Genomic DNA, 23,298 nt, shown 5'->3' with positions numbered 1-23,298 from the left:
TTTCTTCCTTTTAGGACATAGGTGAAGTCCCTCTTGTCCTTGCCCAGGCAAAGCTTTAAAACCCCAGCAGTCTGTGTGTCTCTAGCAAAGTGGTCAGGAGTTATTCCATTCTCTGCTTCCTGATGTCTGCGAAGTGGTTCAGTATTGCTGTGATTTTGATATGCTCTTTTGTGGTGTTTGTTTTATTGTCTTTTCTTGAGCCTCTTGCAAAGCGTATCTGGTTGTGTTTTCAATCTGCGTTTGTACAGCACTGAATAAGAGCAGAGCTGCAATGCTCAACAGGCTTTTTCTTGTTTACTGCAACAGAAGAGATGGTTAATTTCCCAATTGCTCTGTATGTTTACAAACGTTTTCTGACAATTGTGTGTACAATTGAAAAGAAAAAAAGTGATTTATCAAAGAATTTTTGGGGGGAGTAATGTCATGGAAACAGATCTGAAAGGGAAAACTTCTGAAAGAGCTGAGAAGGTTGATTTAGTTGAAGTGTTAGGCAGACTCTGGTACTGCCAATCTTTCCCACCCTTATGTAACAGGTTGAAATGGCAGCAGCTTCTGTTTGCTCTTTTTTCTTTATCCTCTTATCTTTATAAGCTTTTACTTCAAGTAAAGCACACAGACTGGAATAAATACAGTAAGGGAACAAGCAGTAAAAAGTTAATATGAATTATAGGTCAGGGTAGAATTTCACAGAGCTCAGGCAAGGGTAAAATGTTGAAACATGATGGAATAGTTCAGTTGGAAGGGACTTTCACAGACCATCTGGTCCAACTACAAGGGAAATGGTGGAAATATCTGGAGATAATCCAGTAGTCTGAGCTCGAGTCTGAGCTTTTTTCTTGAAAGTACCTAGAAGAAATTACTAGATAGCCGAAACAGTGATGTCCTGGACAATGCCCTTTGCCATCAGGTTGGAGGAGGTGGTCAGTGCCTCCTGTCGTGGGTTGGAAGAGGTGATCAATGCCCCTTGCCATCAGGTTGGAGGTTGTCCAGGCTGTGGAGTCTCCATCCTTGGAAATACTCAAAACCGAAACTGGCAGTCATGCAGCAGCAAGCTCCAGCTGGCCCGACTTGAGCAGATGTCCTGAAGTTCCATCCAGTCTCAGCTGCTCCATGATTCTGTGATTCTATATGTGTTTACAATGGAAATTCCATTAAATCATTCCCTGAAGTTGTTCATTTAGGAAGTAGCTTTCTCTTATTTTGGCTTCAGACATTAAATGCTATTTTCCTGATAGGATGGTCTCAGTTCCTAAAGCTCCATCCTTAATTTTGTGTCCTTCCTGCTGCCATGTTGGTCATGTCACCTGACATTACCTGATCAGTGGTAGTCTTGTTCTGCAGTCTTTTTGTTTCTTTCCAGTTTTCTCTGGATTGTGCCTTGTCAGTGCTTTTGTTATCTGATCTTTCCTTCCAAGCAGATGCTTGTCTCCTTCACAGTTTGTCAACATTTTCGTTAATTACTGTGGCAATCATTAGAAATTACTGCAGAGGCATCTGAACACCTTAGCTGACAACCTGAAGAAAAAATCCTCCTATTTCTGTGGCTGTCTTTTCAGCTCTCATTCAAGTAAAAGGCAATTAGGCTGTGAACTAAGTTTGTTCTATTGGAGAAATAGGTTTTTTCCTTACCTTTGAATCTTGTCTTCTTTCTCAACACATCAGACAAACGTCTTTGGTTGGTAGCACTGCTCTGTACAAATGGGCCAGCACCTTATTTGGGAGAGCCATCGGTTCAGTTTGACTGCCAACGTGCAGCATTGTTTTTGTGTAGGCATTCTAATCCTTTTAGTTTTGTTCCTGGAGAAATGCAAATGGAAAGAGTCTTCAGGCTGTGTTCTCTTTCCGCTGTAAAAAAAGAAAATATTGAAAAGAATATCCAACTCTTGAATTTGGCCTTTGTGCTGTCTTAAGCACTCATTATCTTTGGTAGAAATACTTTGCTAGCTCATCTGCTCTCTAGGGTAGGAATGTACAATGATTCAGAAAAACAAATGTATGAAAGTGTAGGGACAATGCAGTTTGTGTTTAGGAGTTCCCAGTTAAAGAATAATCCATTGCATTTTTTCATAGTGTCAGGTCATTCTTTGGTTGGTTTTGGCTGCCTTGTGTGGCAAATCAGTGTGAGCTTTCCCAGAAGCTCAGAATCACTGCAGTAATTTCTGAAAGGGATTGAGAATTGCTACTTGCTCTTTTCCTGAAATGACCCAATTCATGTTTAGCAACTGCTAAGCAGCCTTGCCTGTAGTAAATCTATTCCAAACAAGAAAGGATAGAAACTGACAGTGGAATCCATTTTCAGCTTTCTTTTGGAAATAAATAGATAAAAATAATAAAAAAAAAACTAGAAAATCCAGGAAACTGCAGTGCTTATGCCATTTTTATTCTCTTTTTTTTTCTCTCCACATATTTTGAAAGGAAGAAGGTGATTTCCTGGGAAAATATGCCAGATGTGCCTCTGTGCTTTCCCAGGCTGCTGGGAATTCTCATTTCCATTAAGAAAGCTTTCCATAAGCTCACAGATGTCCCACAAAACCCCTAAATATCCTAACAGTGGCAAAGGAGTTCCAGTGGCAACTCCATGCTTTCATTTTGGTCTGATCCTCCTCCGAGAGGCGTGATGTCACTTAACAAGTACCAATGATGAACATACAGAAGCACATTTCAAAAAGAAGTAATATTCCAAGGAGGTTTTAAACCCATCATTTCTTTCCTGGATAAAAATTTCTGTAATACTTTTCAGTCTTTCCTCTTGCTGGTCCCACATTTCCTGTGGAATGTAGATTTCTGCAAAAGGCCATCCTTCATAGCCTGCTCCATGGCATGTGCCAGACTGACGCAGTCCATCTGAAGCTGCTGATCCCGTGCAAGGAGCCCATCTGATCTGCAGAGTCAGGTGGAAAGCAGATCCAAAGGGAAGGCTTTATTTAAAGGTTTGGCAAAGCTTGAGAATTTTTATCATTCCTCTCATAGCTCACACTCAGACTTTAATTTCACAGGTTTTTCCCAGCTAGTTTTTGGTAGAGTTTTATAAAACTCAGGAGAGGAAGAAGACAAACCAACCAAGTGAACCCCAACCAACCAACAACTTCTCTCCTGCCCCTAGATTTTGCCTTGTCTCCTCTTTACAAGTCTTTCCTTCTCTTCCATCCATACAGCCAGGATATGTCTGTGCATGCCTGGTAACTTGTCAGAACTTATCTTGGAAGGTGATTTACATTCTGTTTTGATGCTTTGATTCTGTTTTGATTTGATATATCTAATATATCAAGGGAATTCATCATTATAGTTGCCAGAAATTATGTTTTTAATACTTAGTAGTGCTTTCTACAGGAGAACTGAGTTCCAGCAGAAGAATACAGAACCAGTTTGGGTGTATTCTCAACTTAATTGAGTCAGGAGGTCAGGTTCCTTGTTTAATCGATAGAAAAGTTTGGGTTCCTGCATTGAACTGCTGCTTGAGCAGACCTCTCTCCATTGGCGTGGGCGGAGGATGTTAATCTGCTGGAAGACTTCAAATCTTCTCTTTCCGCTCATTAGAATAGTTCCCATGGAAAAATAAAAAACTCCAGAGTTGGAACCTGGAGCTTGACATATACATTATACACTGGTCATGATTTTTGTGCTAATTTTGGGTTCAGAGCACTAGGACTTTTGTGGTTAATTAAGCAGATGATTACATTTTTATCTCATAGCTAACATCATCATTGGTAAGTCTTTTGCCTTGGAGTACTAGAATTTAGATGTTCTGGATGTGCACATCAGTATTCCTGGCCTGGGTCCACCAGGACAAAGCACAGTCGTGTAGCAGTATGTCAGCTTACAGATGTAGCTATTAGTACCAGATGAAAAAGAGTAGTATAAAGACAGATGTTTAAATAAAGGTTTGTATTTATAGTCATGGCAAGTTCTTCAAAGCATTTCTCTTCCAACACTAATTCTGTATTAGCCAGAGTTTTTGAACAATGTGTTTTTCCAGGTCTTCCCTGCAACTCTCTTATACAAAAAGATTACTTCATCTGCATCCTGCTTTAGCTTTCTACTTTCATTATCTCCTCTTTGATTTCTTTTCTTGTATTTTAAAGTTCTCGTATTTTCGTTTTCCTTTAGCTGCTAGGTTTTTTTCCACGTCTTTGTCGATTACTCCCACGCACTTTTATAAAGGCTCTGTTCTTTTCTCCTACTTATTTCTGTCTGTGTTTTGTTCTTGATATCCTTCCCATGGAAATACTCTGTCATCTCTATGTAGACAACTTTGCTATGCTTCTCAGTTCCAGACCAGTCTCCAGTCTGCATAAACCTTACCTGTCTGGTGTATCTTTACATTTACAGTAATTTGAAATAATATACCTGAAATGCAGATCCACAATTACTCTAAAACTTTTCCTCATTATTTCATTTTAAGTAATCTAATGTGTATATTACTACTGTATTTTGGAAGCCTTTACAATATGTCCCAGTGGGAAATACTTTGTTCTGACAGAGCAGTGGCTTGGGCATTAGCAGTGAAAGCGTAAGATAAAAGGTGGAGGCACAGAAGGAAGGCAGCAAATGGAGATTTCAGGGCAGGGATTTGGGGGTTGCAGCTCAAAGACTGATGATGGAGTAACATTTCCCATTTGGGTGGGAAACAGTAATGAGGGATTTTGACAGGAATGGCTTCTTGGTAGTGAGACAAGGGACTTATGTCTTCTTCTCCAGGAGTTAGAGAAGAAGGACAAATTTGTGTGTCCTTGTAATCTGAAAACCTAATCCAATATATTCCAACCATCATGATTGGAAAAGACTTCTAAGATAACCAAGCCCAACCCCAACCCATCCCACCGTGTCCACTGACCATGACCCTCAGTGCTACATCCCCACAGTTCTGGAACACCTCCAGGGTTGGTGACCCCACCACCTCCCTGGGCAACTGTGCCACTGCATCACCGCTCTTACATATATTTTGATATACTGCGGAGTCAGAAAAGCAGACCACTGAAATGCAGGGGAAAAAAATAGAGGCATCTCAGGTAAATCACAAGATGGCACAAGGTCTTTGAATAAATTACAGTTTTGTAGAAGAGAGCAAATGAGAGATATCTTTGAGACAGAGGAGGAAAGAAAAGGAGGAGGAGAATGGTCACCTCGCATTTTCACTTGGAAGAATTTAATATGTCCAGATCAGAGAGGAAATGTGAATGAAAAGAGAGATTTGAATACTGACTGGATGATTGCTGATGGCAGTTTTGTACACTGATGGCCAAAATAGTCTGCTGCTGAGAGTTAATTAGAGGAGAAGAATTTTGGAGGCTGGCAGAGTTGGAAGAAGAGGACACAGCTGGGAGTGGGTGAGGTGAGTTTTGTGATGTCTCAAAGGGTCTGCTGGCAAGAATCACAATATCCTTTAGGTTGGAAAAGACATCTGAGATCATCAGGTCCAGTGGAGGAAGGAAGGAGCGGGTTGTCTGTCAAAAAGGACCCAGGAGGAGTCTTGAATTTGGAGCGCTGACAATCAGGAAAGGGAATGACTGAAGTCTTGGAAGCAGTGAAAAGTAGTAAGAAGCTTAAAACTCCCACTCCCATATGTGACTGGAAACTTTGAGTAAAGGAACACCTCCTAAGAGGAAGTATCAATAGCGAGAACTTGTTCAGATCACAGAGGCAGGGAAAATAAAGCATAAACAATGACACCAGTGAATGTTTAAGGGCAGAATGGAGAGGAAGAATGAGATGGGATGAGGTCCTTGTGGTTCAAACATGATGTGGAGTCAGGCGTGTCAGTGGTGTTAGAAACATCATCAGTGCACCTCTTCATGACAGCCTCAGTCTTGAATGGATTAGTGTGGATAGAAACGTGGAAGGCAATCTGAACAGGAGAGAACTGAAGTCTTCAACACCATATTTTATTGGCACATTGACATATTCCCAAAAGTTGGAAAAAAAGCATCTGCATCTGATTGTGCTGTAGCACTTGGCAGAAACCAGGTAAGGAAGACCTCGCGATCTCTGATAATGACTGTTTCAGTCTTTTTCCTCATCATGTATGCAGTATGCTCAGAACCCTGACACCACTGTGACTTTGTCTGGTGTTTATTTCATCAGAATGCTGTTATTGCTTTCCTTAAGTCAAGTGCATCAGCTTCAAGTTTTTGATTCTCTGGTTCAGAGCTCCATGTTAAGGCAGTGGCCCCATGTTTGATCCCAGCAGGAGACAGAAATTCTCCGTGGACAGAAGGGTTCTTGGAGGTGGATACCAAAAAGCTGTGGGAGCCCATGACATCATCTATTTCCCTTTCCAAAGGCAAACTTTACATACATCCAAAGTTCTCAAGAGATCTGCCCTGCTGCTGCATAAAACGTTCAGTCCAAAGGTTTCAGCATCGGTGTGGATGAGAAGCTGGGCTGAGATCAGTGTTAAATATTCTTAGGGTGAGAAAGTTTTTCCTAGTATTCTAGCATGGATTTTTCTTACTGCAGTTTAAATCCTCAGGTCCCTGGGTTTTGGCCGCTGGCTCTTCAGAATGCATTGGTATTTTTGTAAGTACCTCTTGCATGTTTGGTGCCTTCTCATAGTCACTTCTTAGCTAAGCTGTCTCCTAGATCTTGTTTGTTGAAACATGATGCCCCAAGTTGGGCATTTTGTCAGTTTTTCAATATTTTTATGAAAACAGTGAGCAATACCTGACCTGGAATAAACCCTTTTGGAGCCCTGCTCGTTAGATCGTTCTGTTTTGATAATTTTCTGTTTTTTTTCTGATGAAATTCACATCTCAGCTACAGTCCTTTCATCTACTGAGTATTTCCCTCTGTTAGGCAAATACCACGGCGTGCCAGTTTTGGAAGAATTACTGAAGTAAAATGGGAAATTGGTGACATTTAATGCCCTTGTTCTATTTTCAATGCCAATTAACCTGGCATGGAGAGACACAAAGTTGAGTTGGGAAATGTTCATTGCTCACGTTCTTCAGGTGCTTAAATTGCTTTAGTATTTGTTCAAGTACTCTACAAGTTAAAATAACACGGGAAGGCTGTGGTTATAAATGTATAATTTCATCTTTTCTTAAGGATCAGAATCACAAATTCTGTGATATCTCTTTTAAATCGCTTGCTAATTTTCTCTCATTCTTTCATTTCTGTCTTTGTCTTGGGATACTACATTATTCTTTTAACTGTCATTGATGATTTGTTCCTGTTTTTACTTCTGTAGGCTTCTTTTTGAATTTGAAGTTATTGAGCTCATCATTTTAGTCAGGTTGCTTTTTTTACAGCAGTCTGCTCCTTCCTCTGCCCAGAAATATTTATACTTGTTTCTTTAGCATTGTTTCTTTAAGGAACTGACAATTCTCTGAACTCACTTTTCCTGTTGTGTCTTCTTGTAGTATGCTTACTAATTCTCATATGAATTTACTGAAGTCATTGAGATCATGTTCTCCACTTCCTAAGATTTAGAAAAGTACTGTTGCTTTGTTAACTTAAGGTTGCTTGTCGTCATTTTTTATTTTTTTCCAACCAGTTCTTTTCTTATATTTGAAATAAATGTAGAACTTGCTTTTCACTGCTTTCTCTGCTTTTCACAGTTCCTCTACAGAAGCTTCCATTTCCAATGGGCATTTGTATCATTGAAGCTGACTGTCTTCTACACATCATTTTCTTTACGTGGTGTTTCTGTGTAGCAGTAAGAGCATCATCCACCTGATTCTTGGCTTATGATATTGCTGTCCAGGTTAATGCTCAAGTGGTCTTCCCTGTAGTTATTACCCTGATGTTTTCAATAACTTGGGCAAACCTAACCTCAATTTGGGTAGCATTTCTGCACTGTCCAGCTGGGCAAACCCCTGGTCAATGGAAGTGTCGTCTAGCAAGGAGCTTTAGAGCAGAAATACAGTCCTCTGAATTTGAGTGAGAAGCTCTTGGCTGACTCAGGTCCCTTAGGCAGAAGTCAACCTTTGTGAACCTTATTTTGAGGTCTTTTTCAATATTCATGATTCTATCATTCTGTCTAGGGACATGGTGGGAATGGGTTGGGGTTGGACCTGATGACCTTTGTCTTTTCCAGCTTCAATGATTCTATGATTATATGAATATGATGCTATTGCTTTCCCTGTCCACTCATGTTCTCTCTGTTGTTGAATTTGCATTGAGCTTTCTGGTTCTGAGGAAATCCGAAAAGGGAAAAAGAAGAAATATTGAACTTGTTGGATGGTGCTGATATGTTATCAACTCAGATATGTAGTTATTCATCCAAAATAATCTCTTCTGGACTCAGAAGCCATGGCGTGGCCGGAGTGATAATTTCTTTTAGTGATTGAGAACCTGGCTTGTGGTTTGTTTGGTTTTTCTTGGAAGCTTTCGTGAAACTTAATGATTGCAGTTTTCTTAAGGTTTGCTTATTACTTTTCATTTTTTCTGTTTCCCTCCACGTCTTCACCAAGTCTTCCATCCTGTGGAGTGTTCCTATTGCCGGTGTGAGAGCATGATGGGGTTCCGGTACCGGTGCCAACAGTGCCACAACTATCAGCTCTGCCAAAACTGCTTTTGGCGTGGCCATGCCAGTGGGCCTCACAGCAACCAGCACCAGATGAAGGAGCATTCCTCTTGGGTAACCTGCCTTTCTTTGTCTTGTAGACACAGCCTCTTCTGTACTGATTTATTCTGAAAGCTGAAGTTGTTTTTATAGCAGAACTGCACAGTAGGACTGTTAAAGGTTGTCAAATAGTCAAAGTGTGTAAATGGGTAAATAGCATTATTTTTATTATAAATAATGTTGTTCCTTTATCAGTTGTTGTCATTCTATTCACCAGTGTTTAAAGCAGACAATACAGTCCTTTTCAAAACCCTAACACGTTGTTTTCTTCCCCTCTTCACCACAGTTCTACTTTTTACATATGTTATTATTACTATTATTACTTTCCTTCTATTCTAGCTTAACAAGTCTTAGAGTTTGCGATTCCTTTCCTCCTCAGAAAGGTAAACCAGTCTCAGGAAGGACCTGTATCCAAGTGGCATCTTTAAACACAGTATTTCTTTAAAAGAAAAGGACTGTGTGATAATCACATCTAACGTAATGATAGACAATTATAGATATAAAAACTGATTTTCTGGCAAAAAATTTAAGTCTTATTTTTTACTTTTTTGAAGAGATCAGATGATGATTGGATTATAATTAGCAATTATCTCCATGAGAAAGAATCATTATGGTATGACTGTTTAATTTAGAAAGCTGGGGCTTAGTACCAGGCAGCAGTTAAACTATCATCTAAAAAAGACTTCGATACTTAAAGGCAATTTGCTCAGAAATCTGTAGAAGGAAAGGAATTTTAGCAGCAGAAAATGTTGTTTTGTTATTCAGAAACAAGGGTTAGCTTGTCTTAGTAAGAAATTGCAGCAGCAGCTGAAATGGAAGAAACATTTTTAAAAGATGTTCTTGTGTACATGTGCTGTGTTTGTAGGAGGATTAGGTAGAACAAATATAAAGATATGGGAGGACATGAGCTGAAGGAATAAAAGGTAGGAGGAGTTTGGTATAGTCAGAATCCAAATCAAAGCAAGTTTCCATCAAGAGACTAAAGATTACTTACAGGTGAAGCAAAGGCAGAAGGTAGAAATTAAGGACAAAGTGGGGAAATTCAGGGGATTTCAGTAAACAGTAAGGCAATCATAACAAGCATTTATGTTCCTGTAATCTAAAACAGTATTTCTTGTTCTGTCTCTAGAAACATATTTCTGAACCTTTCCAATGATTTACTGTGGCTTTTTTTCTTTTTTGACTGGTTGGTTCTTAAGCAACAAAGCATTCTGAATATACTAAAAAGTTCAGTGATGCATAAAATACCATCACACACTTAGTAGTCTCCTTTAAAATGAGTATGGAAGGGGGATCTTTTAGAAGAGGAGCAGTATCTTCCATTATTTTCTGTCTACCCATCTATTTATTTGTCTATGCTGGGGGCCACAGTAGTGTAGGTGATACTTCACGAGGACAGAGTAGAGGGGCACAGTCCCCTCCCTGCTCCACTCCCACCCCTCTGTGGATGCAGCCCAAGCTGCTGTTGGCATTCCAGGCTGCAGGTGCACACTGCTGACTCATATCCAGTTTTTCATCCACCAGGACCCCCAAGTCCTTCTCCGCAGGGCTGCTCTCAATGTGTTCTCCCAGTCTGTACTCAAATCTAGGATTGAGTGGCCCAAGTGCAACATCCTGCACTTGGCCTTGTTAGACCTCATCAGGTTCACTTGTGCCCCCTTTTCGAGCCTGTCCAGATCCCTCTGGATGGCATCTCCCCTTTGTCTTGTATCAACTGCACCACTCAGCTTGGTGCCATCGACAAACTCACTTGAACTACAGTTGATCCCACTGTCCTTGATACTGATAAAGCTGTTGAAGTGCACCAGACCCAAGATGAACAACCCCTGGGGTACTCGTCTCATCACTGCCTCCATCTGGACGTAGAGTTGTTAACTACAACCGTCTGGCTGTGACCTTCCAACCAATTCTTTATCCACCGAAAAGTCCAGCCTTCGAACTCACATCTCTCCAATGTAGAGATAGGATGTGGTGGGGGACCATGTCCAAGGCTTCACGCAAGTCCAGGCAGACAACAGTTGTCCTTGCTTTGTCTACCAGTGCCATCGCTCCATCACAGAAGGTCAGGGACAATCTGCCCTTGATGAAGCTGTGCTGCCTGTCTCTGATCACCTCTTCATTTCACATGTACTTAACATCTCTTCCAGGAGGATCCGCTCCATGATCTTCTATAGATAACTGTGCTTTGTTAGTTGTAAGCACCCTTCAATGAATGGCTTCGGAAGACTTATCAATAAACCCAGCAAATGTTCTGTGTCAATAGGGATAAAATCTTGACTTTCATTGGGAAGCCATTACAGTGAGCACTAATCAAATGGAGAATAACAGGCAGACCCTGTTATCAACAAGGTTATGGTTTAGCAATACTGTAAGTAGTTGTTAATAAGATTTTGTTTGCAAAATTGCTTCTCCTATATTTCTAGTTCGTTTAATTTTCCACTTAGACTGCCTTAAAGTAATACAACATCTGGAGCTTGTTCCATTCTGTCCTCAGGGGCTGAAGGGACACAGTACTAACTGAGGGCACACCACAGTGCAGGGCTTGTGAGCCCAACAGGGGAGAAGAAAAAACCTCCCTTCAGAATCTCCACCTTCTGACCTATGACACTGAAGAATATGGTTTTGCTGCTTCCTGCTGCCGGAGCTGCACAAAGCCTGAGGCCAGCCATGTGAGTGCTGTGCCTGCAGAAAGAAGGGTTTGATACTATTTACCTGCTCTGCTCAGTCCTTGAACTGAAAAAAATGTTCAAATAATCTAAAAAGTAATGTTGTAAGTGATGTTAGAGAAACAATTCTGGAGCTGATAGTTGGTTTATCCATAATTCAGTTGTCCACCTCAGATGAGGAACTTCAGAGGTGTTCAGAGGACAGGAAACCCAGAACTGTGCATCTTAAGTAACCAGTCTGAAAAGAAGGGGACCTCTGAGATGTTCAGCAACCAGACACTGAAATGTATCTATTGAAAAGCCTCCTTGGTTCCTTAAACCATAAATATCCAACCTTTTGGCTTGCTTGGGGCTGCATTGAGTGAAGAGGAATTATCTTGGGCCCCAAGGACATTGGTGATGGCTGAAAGTATTTGAAACTAAAGGCACACAGACAGTGTTTTCATCTAAACCTGAAGAGCATAAATTGGATTGTAGGATGTGTGAAACCTGGAGGCTGCTGGGGATACCATAGTGGCGTGTCCAAGTACCCAGCTGACTGAGATCCCAGTGGGATGGAAAGTTTCAAATAGTTCATGAAACATAGTTTGCTCCCAGCTATTTACAAATATAGATTGAAGTCAAGAAGGAACAGCTGGGGAAGACGATGGTAAAACTTTGGTGGTGTTAGAGATGGGCATGTGGACAGTGTTACTGGAGGAGTTTGTGGTGGTGTCAGTGGTGGAGGAGAGGATCGTGGGACTACAGGGCTTCTGTTTGCTTTTCTAGGAGGTAGGGAGTGCATTAGGAAGAACTTGTTCCCTGAAAGAGACATGGTGATCCATTGGCACAGCTGCCCAGGGAGGTGGTGGGGTCACCAACCCTGGAGGTGTTCCAGAACCGTGGGGATGTGGCACTGAGGGACATGGACAGGGGACATGGTGGGGTGGGCTGGGGTTGGACTTGGGGATCTCAGAGGTCTTCTTCAACCTTAATGATTCTGTGATTCAGAGATGCTTAATGAAGATGTCAAACAGACAGAAAAGTAGAACTCAGCTCATTGGGAGAAAAAATAAAATGCTATTTCTCAGAGGAACCAGCTATCCCTACCAGGTACACTTGCCAATGAAGTGCTTCTTCAGCACGCTCTGCCTTTTTCACTCTCAGCCACACTGAGAATCATCATGCAAAAGTTGGAATCGATGGAAATTATCTCTCCTCTATCATTTTCACAAAGTGAAGTTGCTCTATTTCTGCATTCTAGGCAGCACCGCATTTGCTCGACAATATAAATGGTGGTGTAGCACGACAGGATGCAGTGTTTGTTACCACAGTGGAAAAACACTTTTAAAATAGGCTAGAGTGCTGCAGAGAGGTCACAGGAAAGGCACTGTGAGATAGATGATCTGTGCAGAAACCAGAAGATGAACACGATAAAGGGCAAGGAAAGAAATACACCGAGACTAGAAGCAGAGAACATTTAGAGATAAATGTATGTGGGAATTTCCAATACGTAGGGTGAATTAAGGAAACCCAGAATTTTTTACTATCGTTGCATGTGATAGCAAAATGAAAGATGATAATTTGAATTTTACTGTGGGTTTGGTAGGAAATAACGTAAAGCATGAATTGTGATTTTTCATTAGTTTTCAAAATAATTAAAGGCAGATGCTCCTCTGTAGAACCCTCTGTGGTGAGAGCGCTGTGCACTTCAACCATAAGAATCTGTACATCCAGCCAAGGAGTTTTGCATTAGTGCTTGGATGGGGCTAAGATCTGTCTGCAGAGCCCAAAGCTACACACTGAAGAGGCAAGTGGCCCTTTTCAGCTGTGTCCAAAGCCACTTTGTCCACCAGGGGAATCCTCGCCCACCTGTACTAACAGGAAGACATTACCATAAGAAATTTCAGTGGGTGTGGTGGTGATGGTTGGGCTTGTTGATCTTGGAGGTCCCTTCCAACCTTAGTGATTCCATGTTTCTGTGGTTTTGTTTCCAAACCGACATTCATCACGAGTTCCAAGAGGCAGCCTCCAGTCATGCCTTTCACAGTTCTTACTTAGCTCTGGCTTGAATTGTAAGAGAATGGGAGAAGGTAATAAAACTCCAGTTAAGAATCAGAAGTCCTACTGTATTCTTAGGGGCATCCAACTCATATTTCTTTTCTAATTTGAAAGGAATTTTTATCTTCCATTATTTTCCAATTTAGTTGAGTGTTTTACTTAAAATGCATTGTGATCTGCTACTACAAACTGCGTAAGCTCAGAGGGAACAACATTCTCACACACAGATTCCCTACTCTAAAAACCTTCATTGCCTGTTGTATTTTGCTAAAGCCAAGAGGCCCAGAGATGAAGAAGCTCACTGGTTGGTAATTATTAACTGCGTAATCCATTGTTAGTAATTGTCACCTCTGAGGGAGGTGGGCAGTGGGCATGGTGGGGTGGGTTAATAGTTGTTCTTGATCTTACATGTCTTTTCCAGCTTTATTAATTCTGTGATTAAAAGTGCATTCAGAATTGAACCAAATTTCCCACTGGAGCATCTTACAGAAATAGGAAGTGAGAGGGACTAGCAATCAGCCACAGGGTTGCGGCATCTGTGTGGGGGGTTTGATCAGAAACACAGCACTGATGGGTTACTTCCCAAAAAAGAATTTTTTGGCCTCCAAATTGTAAACTTGAGCTCAGTGGAGCGAACAACATTGTAAGATAGGTGATGAATCTCCTCCTACGTCAGTTCTTTATTTCTTCCCTTGCCCTTCCCCAGAATACAACACCTGTGTCCAGAAGGTCCTTGTCAGAGCGGGTGGGAAATCCCTGCACTGGTTCTCAGTTCTGACACAAACACCAAGCAGTGTATTTCTTGAAGTTACATATTTTTGTTAAACTACTTTCATTTTTCAGTATTATAACACTAAAAAGAAAAAAAAATGCAACTAACAAACCACCAACCCCCTCCCAAAAAAGCCAACAAAACCCAACTTGCTCGTCTGTGCAGTTTCTGTACTAATAGATGACCTTTAGAGGTTCCTTCCAACTCAACCATCGTATGATTCTGCAATTCCTTGGTGTGGTGTAGCAGAAATGAATATTTCTGAAAACTCTCTTTTTCATGTTTCTCTGTTATCTGATTGCACACATTTCCCTGCTCTTTGTAACAGTGGTCTCATTTTGGTCACTCTTTTCCAAACCAGAAATCGCCTGCGAAGAAGCTGAGCCATGCAATCAGTAAATCACTTGGCTGTGTACCAAGCAGAGAACCACCTCGTCCTGTGTTTCCTGAGCACCCAGAGAAGCCACTTGATCTTGCACATATAGTGTGAGTATCTGTTGTTGTAATCGGGCTTCCACTTAATCAGCAATATAAAGTAATTAATGGTATGAATCTAAGGCTGTGTGGTTGTATGAGACTTTGGAAAGAAGCCTTGGGTTGGAATTATAAAGTCAAACTGATGGAATGATTTTGATAGAATACCATTGTACTGGTGTTAGTTTGAACCCACCTGAAATCAGTCTGCCTCCCTGATTTGCCAGGGAGAGTAAAACTTCAGAAAATCCTCAAATTCTGGCACATTCTATTTTTAATAAACTGAGCTCCCAATAAATCTATTTTAACAGCTGTTTACAAGGGTGGATATTGATAGGACAAGGGGGAATGGTTTTAAACTGACACGGGGGAGGTTTAGGTTAGATATTAGGAGGAAGTTTTTCACCCACAGGGTGGTGGAACACGGGAACAGGTTGCCCAAGGAGACTGTGGATGTCCCATCCCTGGAGGCATTCAAGGCCAGGCTGGATGTGGCTCTGGGCAGCCTGGTCTGCTGGTTGGTGACCCTGCACATAGCAGGGGGTTGGAACTACATGATCATTGTGGTCCTTTTCAACCCAGGCCATTCTATGATCCTATGATTCTATGTTTTTTAACATCTGTAGGACTTTGAGAGAAGTCACAGACTTCTCATGTGGATAAATTGAAGCACGTGGTACAGAGAAGAGGGAGGAAGGAGGAGCAAAGAGATATAATTTAGATAAAATGGAGGACTCCTGTGTTCAGGAGTATGCAGCATTTTGCAGTTCCGAGAGTAAGCAGAGTTGATGCACATCTGTTTTCCTTTGGATGTTGTCATAAATATTAGGTTCTTCTTGATCTGGTGTCTGTTGTCACAATATCTGAATGGAAAACCAAATAACTCAAATCTGAATGTCTTAGAACTGCTGAAAGTTCAACATGAGCATGTGCTGCTGTGACCTTTCCTGGTGCTGGACGATTTTTGTGGGCTGTTTATACACTCCTTTCAGTAAGAGAAAGCTGGAGAGTGACTTGTCGAGGTATCAGGAAGGTGGAGCAGTGAGGCTTAGCGTGGTGTGCTTTTCTTTTGTATCAAGCATGGAAGATCCATAACTTGATCTGAAAAAGTAGTTACAGTGCTCAACTCCTTAAAAACATAGTTTTGAGCTTTACCAATTTGTAGTTAGCCATGTGATTGTTTTCTCTTTTTATCACGGAATATTTCCCAACAATGATACTTTCTCCAGTCCTGTGCACTGAGTGGAGCTGGACGTGATGCAATGGGATATCATTGTTCTAATGTTCACTGTGTAATTCAACTCATAAATAAAAAAAAAAAAAAAGAAAAAGTCTGTCATGCTACTGTTCAGTTCAGAGCCCTCCTTAATGAAAGACATATTGGATGTACAAGGACAAGGCTGCTCGTTGTCCCCAGAATTAGACTGCCTTACCTCTGTGTTGTGGTTTGGCTGCTGTGCAGTTTGTCATTAAGCTTTAAATGTGGATTTTCTGTTGTGAGGTCCTGCTCAGACTCATAGAAAAGGATTTTGTGGTTATAAATTTTCTCAACTGATGAATCATCCTGAATCTGTTCACATTTTTCTCTTAAGATTGTCTGTGCTGCTGCCTAGCTGGAGCTCACCAGCATTCACAATTTGGAGCGTACAACATATAATGCCTCTAAAGGAAATAAAAGAATATGCAATTCCATAAGTGCAGTGCATGAAAGTGATTACAGTGGTGGTTCTGGTTTTTGGGTTTTCTGTACGAGTGATACCGTGGGAATTTCTTAAAGGGAATAGAAAATAAAAATAGAGGAAAGAGTTTTTAAGCATGAAAAGGGACATATCCAGGGTGAATTCTTTGCTGGCATTCAGCTTACAAAGAGAAATTGCTCAGGGCTACAATGAGTCATTATTTAGGTGCAAGTGATCATGACCTGATTACAGTTCTTGCATGTAAATGAGGTGCACATCAGCATCTTACAGCACTTAGCAGTCTGTCTCACAAAGCTGGAATCAATGTCAGCTGAGTAAATAATGCGAACATAAAGATATTAATAACTAGGAGCCGTCTAAGAACACTTGGCCAAGTGTCACCCTGCAGGAAAGCTTTGGAAGGGTGGCAAGAAGAAAGCTGCACTGCTCCAGGGAACAAGAAAAGATTGGTAGAAAGAATGCAAACTGTGAGTTATGCAGTATAGGAGAGGGACTTGAAAAAAAGGATTGCTGAGGGGACAGAGGAATGGGCATATGTTGTTAGTGTAGATAATAGAGAACAGAATGAAACTGTCCTTTTGCTGCCTTAAAATAATAAAATTGGTCAGTGCTGATGAGAGTTTCCAGAGCAGTTTCCAGGCTGTGGTTTGGCTGTGAGCAGTTGTGCGGTGTGCTGTTGGTCCCTTTCAGAGATAATCCAAAAGGATCTGGGATTTCACCTTCTATGTTTTCGGTTCCAACAGAAATAGGTGCAGAGTTCCTTAATTTGGAAACTTGCTGCTGGTTGTTGATGTCTTGGGCAATCGGAAAGTCCCAGAGTGCAGGAGGAAAATGCCTGTTCTTTCTTTTTCCAGGGAGGGAAAGAGATTGAAATCGCACAGGGCAGTATCTGACACGTTGAGTTTACCAACATGACTTTGATGGCAAATAAACTAATGGAGCAGTAGAGAAGCTAATTTGTTGACCAGTAAACAGAAACCTAACTCGTGCCAATCAACATACGTGGGCTTTTGGCAACGTAATGTAGTCAGACTCAGTTTGTATCTTCTTGATCAGATTAGTTTTGATTAGTGAAGTGATGCTGTTGAAGTCATGCACTTAGTATGAGCATTGCACCATTTGGAAAACAATCATCAGCAGATACACAACGAATTGAAAACCAAGTGCTGAGCTAGTTGTCCTTGATGTAACTGGGCAGGAAGATTCCTGAATAGTGCTTGGTTTGAAACAAGGTCCTGCTGACCTGGCCTCTGTGCAGTTAATTCATGTTTTAGTGGCCAGGAGGAAAAATATAAAGTCGCTGCTAGGCAGTGAGGTGAGGGTTGGTGTCTTTTCCCTGGTATCTAGTAGTAGGATGAGAGGTAATGGCCTTAAGTTGCAGCAGGGGAGGTTCATGTGAGGGACGTGGGCAGTGGGCATGGTGGGGTGGGTTGGGATGGATTTGGTGATCTTAGAGGTCTTCCTTCTAATCTGAATGCTTCTATGATTCTATGAAATTAGAAAACTATTGGAGGAATGAAGAATATTAAAAGGACAGAACGCAAAGAAAAATGACCCTAAAAGTTGTGGAGGTCACGGCACATAATTGGTTGGATGTGCATTTTTAGGGCTATGTTGTAGCCCCAGGGACTAACGTGAGTGCAAGGAGAAGACCTCACCCTTGGGGGTGGAGAGGTCCTGGTCAGCAGAACTGATGAGAGCACCCACAAACAGGCAGATACTGCAGGACCAAAAAGATGGAAAGGTTGAAAAGGTCAGTGAAAAGAATTCAAGGCCTGGGAAGGGATACTAGAAGATGCACAAGCTTGAGTTCAAAGACTCCAGCAGCTCAAGTGATGTGCTTTATCTATTTAATTCATCGATATTGGGATGATTTGATAGTTTTAGAAATATCTATCCTACGAAAAGGAAGTATCGTCCAAGGAGCTTTAACAGACAGGCTTAAACATAGACTGACCAGGAGATGAAGCTAGACAGATTTAGAATGAAAGTAAAAAATAGGTTTTTAATAGTAAGTGTAAGTAGTGGTTAGAATAGATTAGCAAAATGAATGTGGTGGAATACTGAAACTTTAAAACTAAGAGGAGAGTATTTTTTAATCAAATACAAATGCCAGTCTGGTTTTGTTCTGTGCTTGACAGAAGCCTCTCTTACTGCAGTATTTCCTTCCACCCTTATGATCTATGGAAAACACATACAGCAGTTTCAATGTGGGTAGTTCACAGAATCTACTGAAGGAGCACCAGGGATGTGCTCCATAAGGCAATCTGGCTACACTAATTCTGATACAAGCCTTGATCTTCTTGGCCACCTGGGTACAGTGCTGGCTCATGTTCAACCATCTACTGACCATCACCCCCAGGTCCTTTTCCTCCATGCATTCGTGTTGGTGTTATTGACTGATAGTGCTAAACATAGTTTGTAAGATCTTTGTGGAGGAGTTACAGTAAGAATACCAGTTTGTGGGTTACGAACGTTTCCAGTCCCATCAGATATACATGGCCAGGAATTTTATCTTGTTTGACAATTCAAAAACTTTGTTCCCTTCTTTTCCCCATGAACGTTTCCCCGGGCATCAATGAGTTGGGTATCTGCCATTGCTTCAACTTAAAGCCCTGGAGGGAGCAATGATCCCCTTATCTACTGCTACTGTAAAGCTTGAAAAATGAACAGAAGCCAAGCTGACAGGGACCTCTCCACCACCCAGCACCAAGGGTGAGGTCTTCCCCTTGCACTCATGTTAGCCTCTGGGGGTACAACATTGCCCTGAAAATGCCTACAAACCTGTCTTTTTCTTGACCCAGATTCCTATTGCTTTTGCAGTATGAGCTAAAACCTCCGCGGATAAGGTAATGAGTCTGCTTTTGGTAAGAACCTTTATCTTGCAGTTGCCAAAAAGCTCTGAGGATCAGAGAGGGAAGAAAAGCTCATCTCTCCTGCCATGACGAGGAAGTTGGTGTGCAGCGTGGTACCGAAAAAGCTGCTTATCAGGGTGTCGTTTTACACTTCTGTAAAATATTACAGAGTGCTTTGCTGCTGAAACTGCCTTGCTTTGGGTAGAGGTAGCAGCAGATCTGATACAGCACTGTTGTGCTCCTTCATCCTCCAGCTTCCTCATCAGACTGCTGAATTTCAGTGACAATTGCAAACAAATCACTGGTTTCCTTCTGTGTAGGGAAGCTTCCAGGAAAACCCTGCAAAAAAGCTCCAAGACAGTACAGATCTTTCCTCCTAGCAGTGGGACTTGCTGATCCAAATCAGCTTCTTAAATAGATGAAATAAAATTCCTATCAACACAAAGCAAAGGAACCAGAGATATGCTTTGGTTGCTGGTATTTATTGCAAACATACATCAAAGATGACTTCATAGAAGTTAAGATCAGAAAATATTAAACCAGCCTCTCTGACCACCTGCTACTCATTGATCATTAAATGTCACCACATTCCTTCCCTTCCAAGCCCAGTAATTTGTGTTCGGGAAAGGTTATCTAACAGAAAGGCACACCTTCTTGGTTTTAAGAGGTTACAAAGGTGCCAATTCTTGAGTAATTGTTTAAGGGACTGCTTATCATTCCTGCTTAATATTTGTGTCTTATTTCAGATTTTTCACTTAAGCTGTGTTTCATTTCCAGCACTTGTTCTCTTTTCCCTTCTCTGCTGATCCAAGCACTAATACATCTCCATGTCTGTGCTGCAGGATCAGGTTAGCTCTGCTGCCTGCAGATTGCCTTACATGCCTGCTACAATCCCTGATGCTTTTTGTAGCCACTGCCTTCTGAAACACAGCTTTATTCTCTGCATCTATGACATCAGAGATGTCATAGTTCCAATCCCCTGCCGTGGCTGATTGCCAGCACTAGGTGGCCCATGGCTCATCCAACTGTGGCATCAGAGATGTCACAGAGGTCACTTAGTGCTTGGCTTGTTGATCAGGATTACTGTTTGTGATCACCATGTCAACATTGCTTACTACTTTATGAATCTTCTTTATCCACAATGTTTATCAAGACTAAATTTGTATATACTTTATAATAAAAAGTCTCAAATCTTCTGTGGTAGCTGTAAAAATCCACTAAGACCATTTGATTTCAAAAATTGTGAACTGACAGGTGTTTTTGGTACCTGAAGAACCTTAATCCATTCAAAAAGACTTTGTTGATACTTAGCTCATGTTTTCATGGAGCTATAGAATGGCTTAGGTTGGAAAAGACCTCTAAAATCATCCCGAAAAGGCGGGCAAGAATGCCAGGAGACCTCGGTGGATCACCAAGATGCTCCTGGACTCACTTAAGCTCAAAAAGAAAGTCTGTAGGGAGTGGAAGCAGGATCAGGTTACCTGGAAGGACTACAAAGAAGTTGTCCAAGCAGCCAGGCATCAGATCAGGAAAACTAAAATCCTGACAGAATTAAATCTAGCCAAGGACATAAAAGGGAACAAGGAATTCTACAGATTTATCAGTGATAAGAAGGTCAGGGAGGATGTAAGCCCTCTCCAGAAGGAAACTGAAGACTTGGTCACAAAGGATACAGAGAAAGCGAGGTGCTCAAAGGCTTCTTTGCATCAGTCTTCACTGGCAAGGGCTCTAGCCACACTGCCCAAATTGCAGAAAGCAATGAGAAGAACTTGGAGAAGGCAGATCTGCCTGCTGTAAGTAAAGATCAGGTTGGAGACCATCGAAAGATCCTGAATGTGCATGAGTCCATGTGACCAAACAAAATCCATCACTGGTTCTGAGGGAACTGACGGATGAGGTTGCCAAGCTACCATCCATCATATTTGAAAGGTTATGGCAGTTTGGTGAAGTTCTCATTGTTTGGAAAAGAGGAAACATAACCCCCATTTTCAAGAAGGGAAAAAAAGAAGATCCAGGGAACAACAGGCCGGTCAGTCTCACCTCTGTGGCTGGCAAGATCATGGAGTGGATCCTCCTGAAGGCCCTACTAAGGCACATAGAAAATAAAGATGAGGTGATGAGTGGTAACCAACATGGCTTCGCTAAGGGCAAGTTGTGCCTGACAAACTTGGTGGTCTTTTATGATGGAGTTACAGTGTCAGTGGATAAAGGAGGAGCAAATGATGTCATCTACTTGGACTTGTGCTGCAAGGCATTTGACCCTGGAGAAAAATGGATCTGATGGATAGACCGCTTGCTGGATAAGGAACTGGCTGGATGGTTTCACTCAGAGTGCTGTCAATGGCTCAGTGTCCAAGTGGAGACCGGTGACAAGAGGCATTCCTCAGGGATCGCTGTTGGAACCACTGCTGTTTAACGTCTTTGTAGGCGACACGGACAGCGGGATCGAGTGCGCCCTCAGCGAGTCTGCAGGTGAGACCAAGCTGAGCGCTGCGGCTGACACCAGAGGGAAGGGATGCCGTCCAGAGGGACCCGGGCAGGCTGGAGAGGTGGGCCCGTGCCAACCTCATGGAGCTCAACAAGGCCGAGTGCAAGGTCCCGTTTGTGGCTCGGAGCAACCACAGGCGTAGACGCAGGTTGGGTGGAGAACGGCTTGAGAGCAGCCCTGAGGAGGATTTGGGGCTGTCGGTTGACGGAAGACTCAACACAGCTGGCGGTGTGTGATTGCAGCCCGGAAGGCCGACCGAATCCTGGGTTGCATCAATAGAAGTGTGACCAGCAGGGCGAGGAAGGTGATTCCGCCCCTCTGCTCTGCTCTCCTGAGACCTCGCCTGCAGCGCTGCGTCCAGTTCTGGAGCCCCCAACACGAGAAGGACGTGGAGCTGTTGGAGCAGGTCCAGAGGAGGGCCACGGAGATGATCAGAGGGCTGGAGCACCTCCCCTACGGGAACAGGCTGAGAGAGCTGGGGCTGTGCGATGTGGAGAAGAGAAGGCTCTCAGGAGACCTTATGGCAGCCTTCCAGTGCCTGGAGGGCCCTACGGGAAAGCTGGGGAGGGACTTTTTGTAAGGGCAGGTAGCGACAGGATGAGGGGAGATGGCTTTAAACTGGAAGAGGGCAGATTCAGACTGGATATCAGGAAGAAATTCTTTACTGTGAGGGTGGTGAGACACTGAACAGGTTGCCCTGCGAGGCTGTGGATGCCCCTCCATGGAAGCATTGCAGGCCAGGCTGGATGGGGCTGTGAGCAACCTGGGCTGGAGGGAGGTGTCCCTGCCTACATCAGAGGGTTGGAACTGCGTGAGCTTAAAGGTCCCTTCCAACACAAACCATTCTGTGATTCCATGAGTCTGTGACTGGAAAAAGGGAAATATCACTCCCATTTTTAAGAAAGGGAGAAAAGAGAACCATGGTATTACACACTGGTGACCCTCACCTCTGTGCTGGGAAGATCATGGAGCATATCCTCCTGGAAAGCATGTTAAGACACATGAGGGATGGGCAGTTGGTCAGAGATAGCCAGCACAGCATCACCAAGGGCAGATTGTGCCTGACCCACCTGGTGGCCTTCTATGATGGAGAGATGACATCAGTGGACAAAGGGAAGGGCAACTGCTGTCATCTGCCCTGACTTGTGTGAGATCCTGGACGTGGTCACATCTCTGTGTAGAAGAGGTGTGGATTTGAGAGCTGGATGGATTATTGGTGGATAAGGAATCGGGTGGGAGGTGGCAGCCGCAGGGTTGTGGTCAGCAGCTCTGTGTCCAGGTGGAGGTGCTGATGAGTGGTGTCCCCCAGGGGTCCGTCTGGTGCTCTTCATCATCTTTATCAATGGCAGAGGTTGTGGATGTTCAACCTTTTGGCTTGCCTGAGCCACACCGAGTGAAGAGGAATTGTCTCGGGCTGCTCCAAAAGTAATGCCTCCTGCTTAATTTCCCTGGAAACTACAACAGCTACAAAGAGCACAACATCCCTCTTTGATAGAGCACCTTCCCAACGACAAAACGCTATTTTTCAACGCAGTCGCCAACGTAGTTCTCACTGTAAAAGAAGAGCAAATCCGAGACCTCCTCATCAGCCTGACCGTGTACCGCTCTGTGGTTGCCGCGGTAACCGCCGCCGTGCGGCGCATCCGGGGCGCAGCTCCGGGGCCGCGCGTTCGAGTCCCGACCCCGGCGGCAGCGCTGGGACCGGAGGGGGAGCGGAGCGGGGAGCGGAGGGGGGTCGCG

General features: G+C 42.8%; 1 protein-coding gene across 17 annotated transcripts in view; it reads left to right on the top strand.

The window, feature by feature from the left end:
* DTNB (dystrobrevin beta) overlaps window positions 1-23,298 on the top strand; it is a 140,912-nt gene that overhangs the window by 35,569 nt on the left and 82,045 nt on the right. For 15 of the 17 annotated variants that reach the window (XM_031552623.1, XM_031552630.1, XM_031552628.1 and 12 more), the window contains 2 exons: window positions 8,412-8,578; window positions 14,403-14,527. In XM_031552623.1, the coding sequence (XP_031408483.1) occupies window positions 8,412-8,578; window positions 14,403-14,527 (292 nt within the window). Of the gene's footprint in view, window positions 1-8,411; window positions 8,579-14,402; window positions 14,532-16,107; window positions 16,226-23,298 lie in introns of those variants that run through there. The other 2 variants (XM_019613341.2, XM_031552634.1) reach the window with 2 other exon arrangements.

Source organism: Meleagris gallopavo, chromosome 2, assembly GCF_000146605.3.
Source record: "Meleagris gallopavo isolate NT-WF06-2002-E0010 breed Aviagen turkey brand Nicholas breeding stock chromosome 2, Turkey_5.1, whole genome shotgun sequence".
Lineage (NCBI taxonomy): Eukaryota > Metazoa > Chordata > Aves > Galliformes > Phasianidae > Meleagris > Meleagris gallopavo.
The sequence above is the reverse complement of the archived record's forward strand: the minus strand, read 5'-3'. Positions and strand labels throughout refer to the sequence as shown.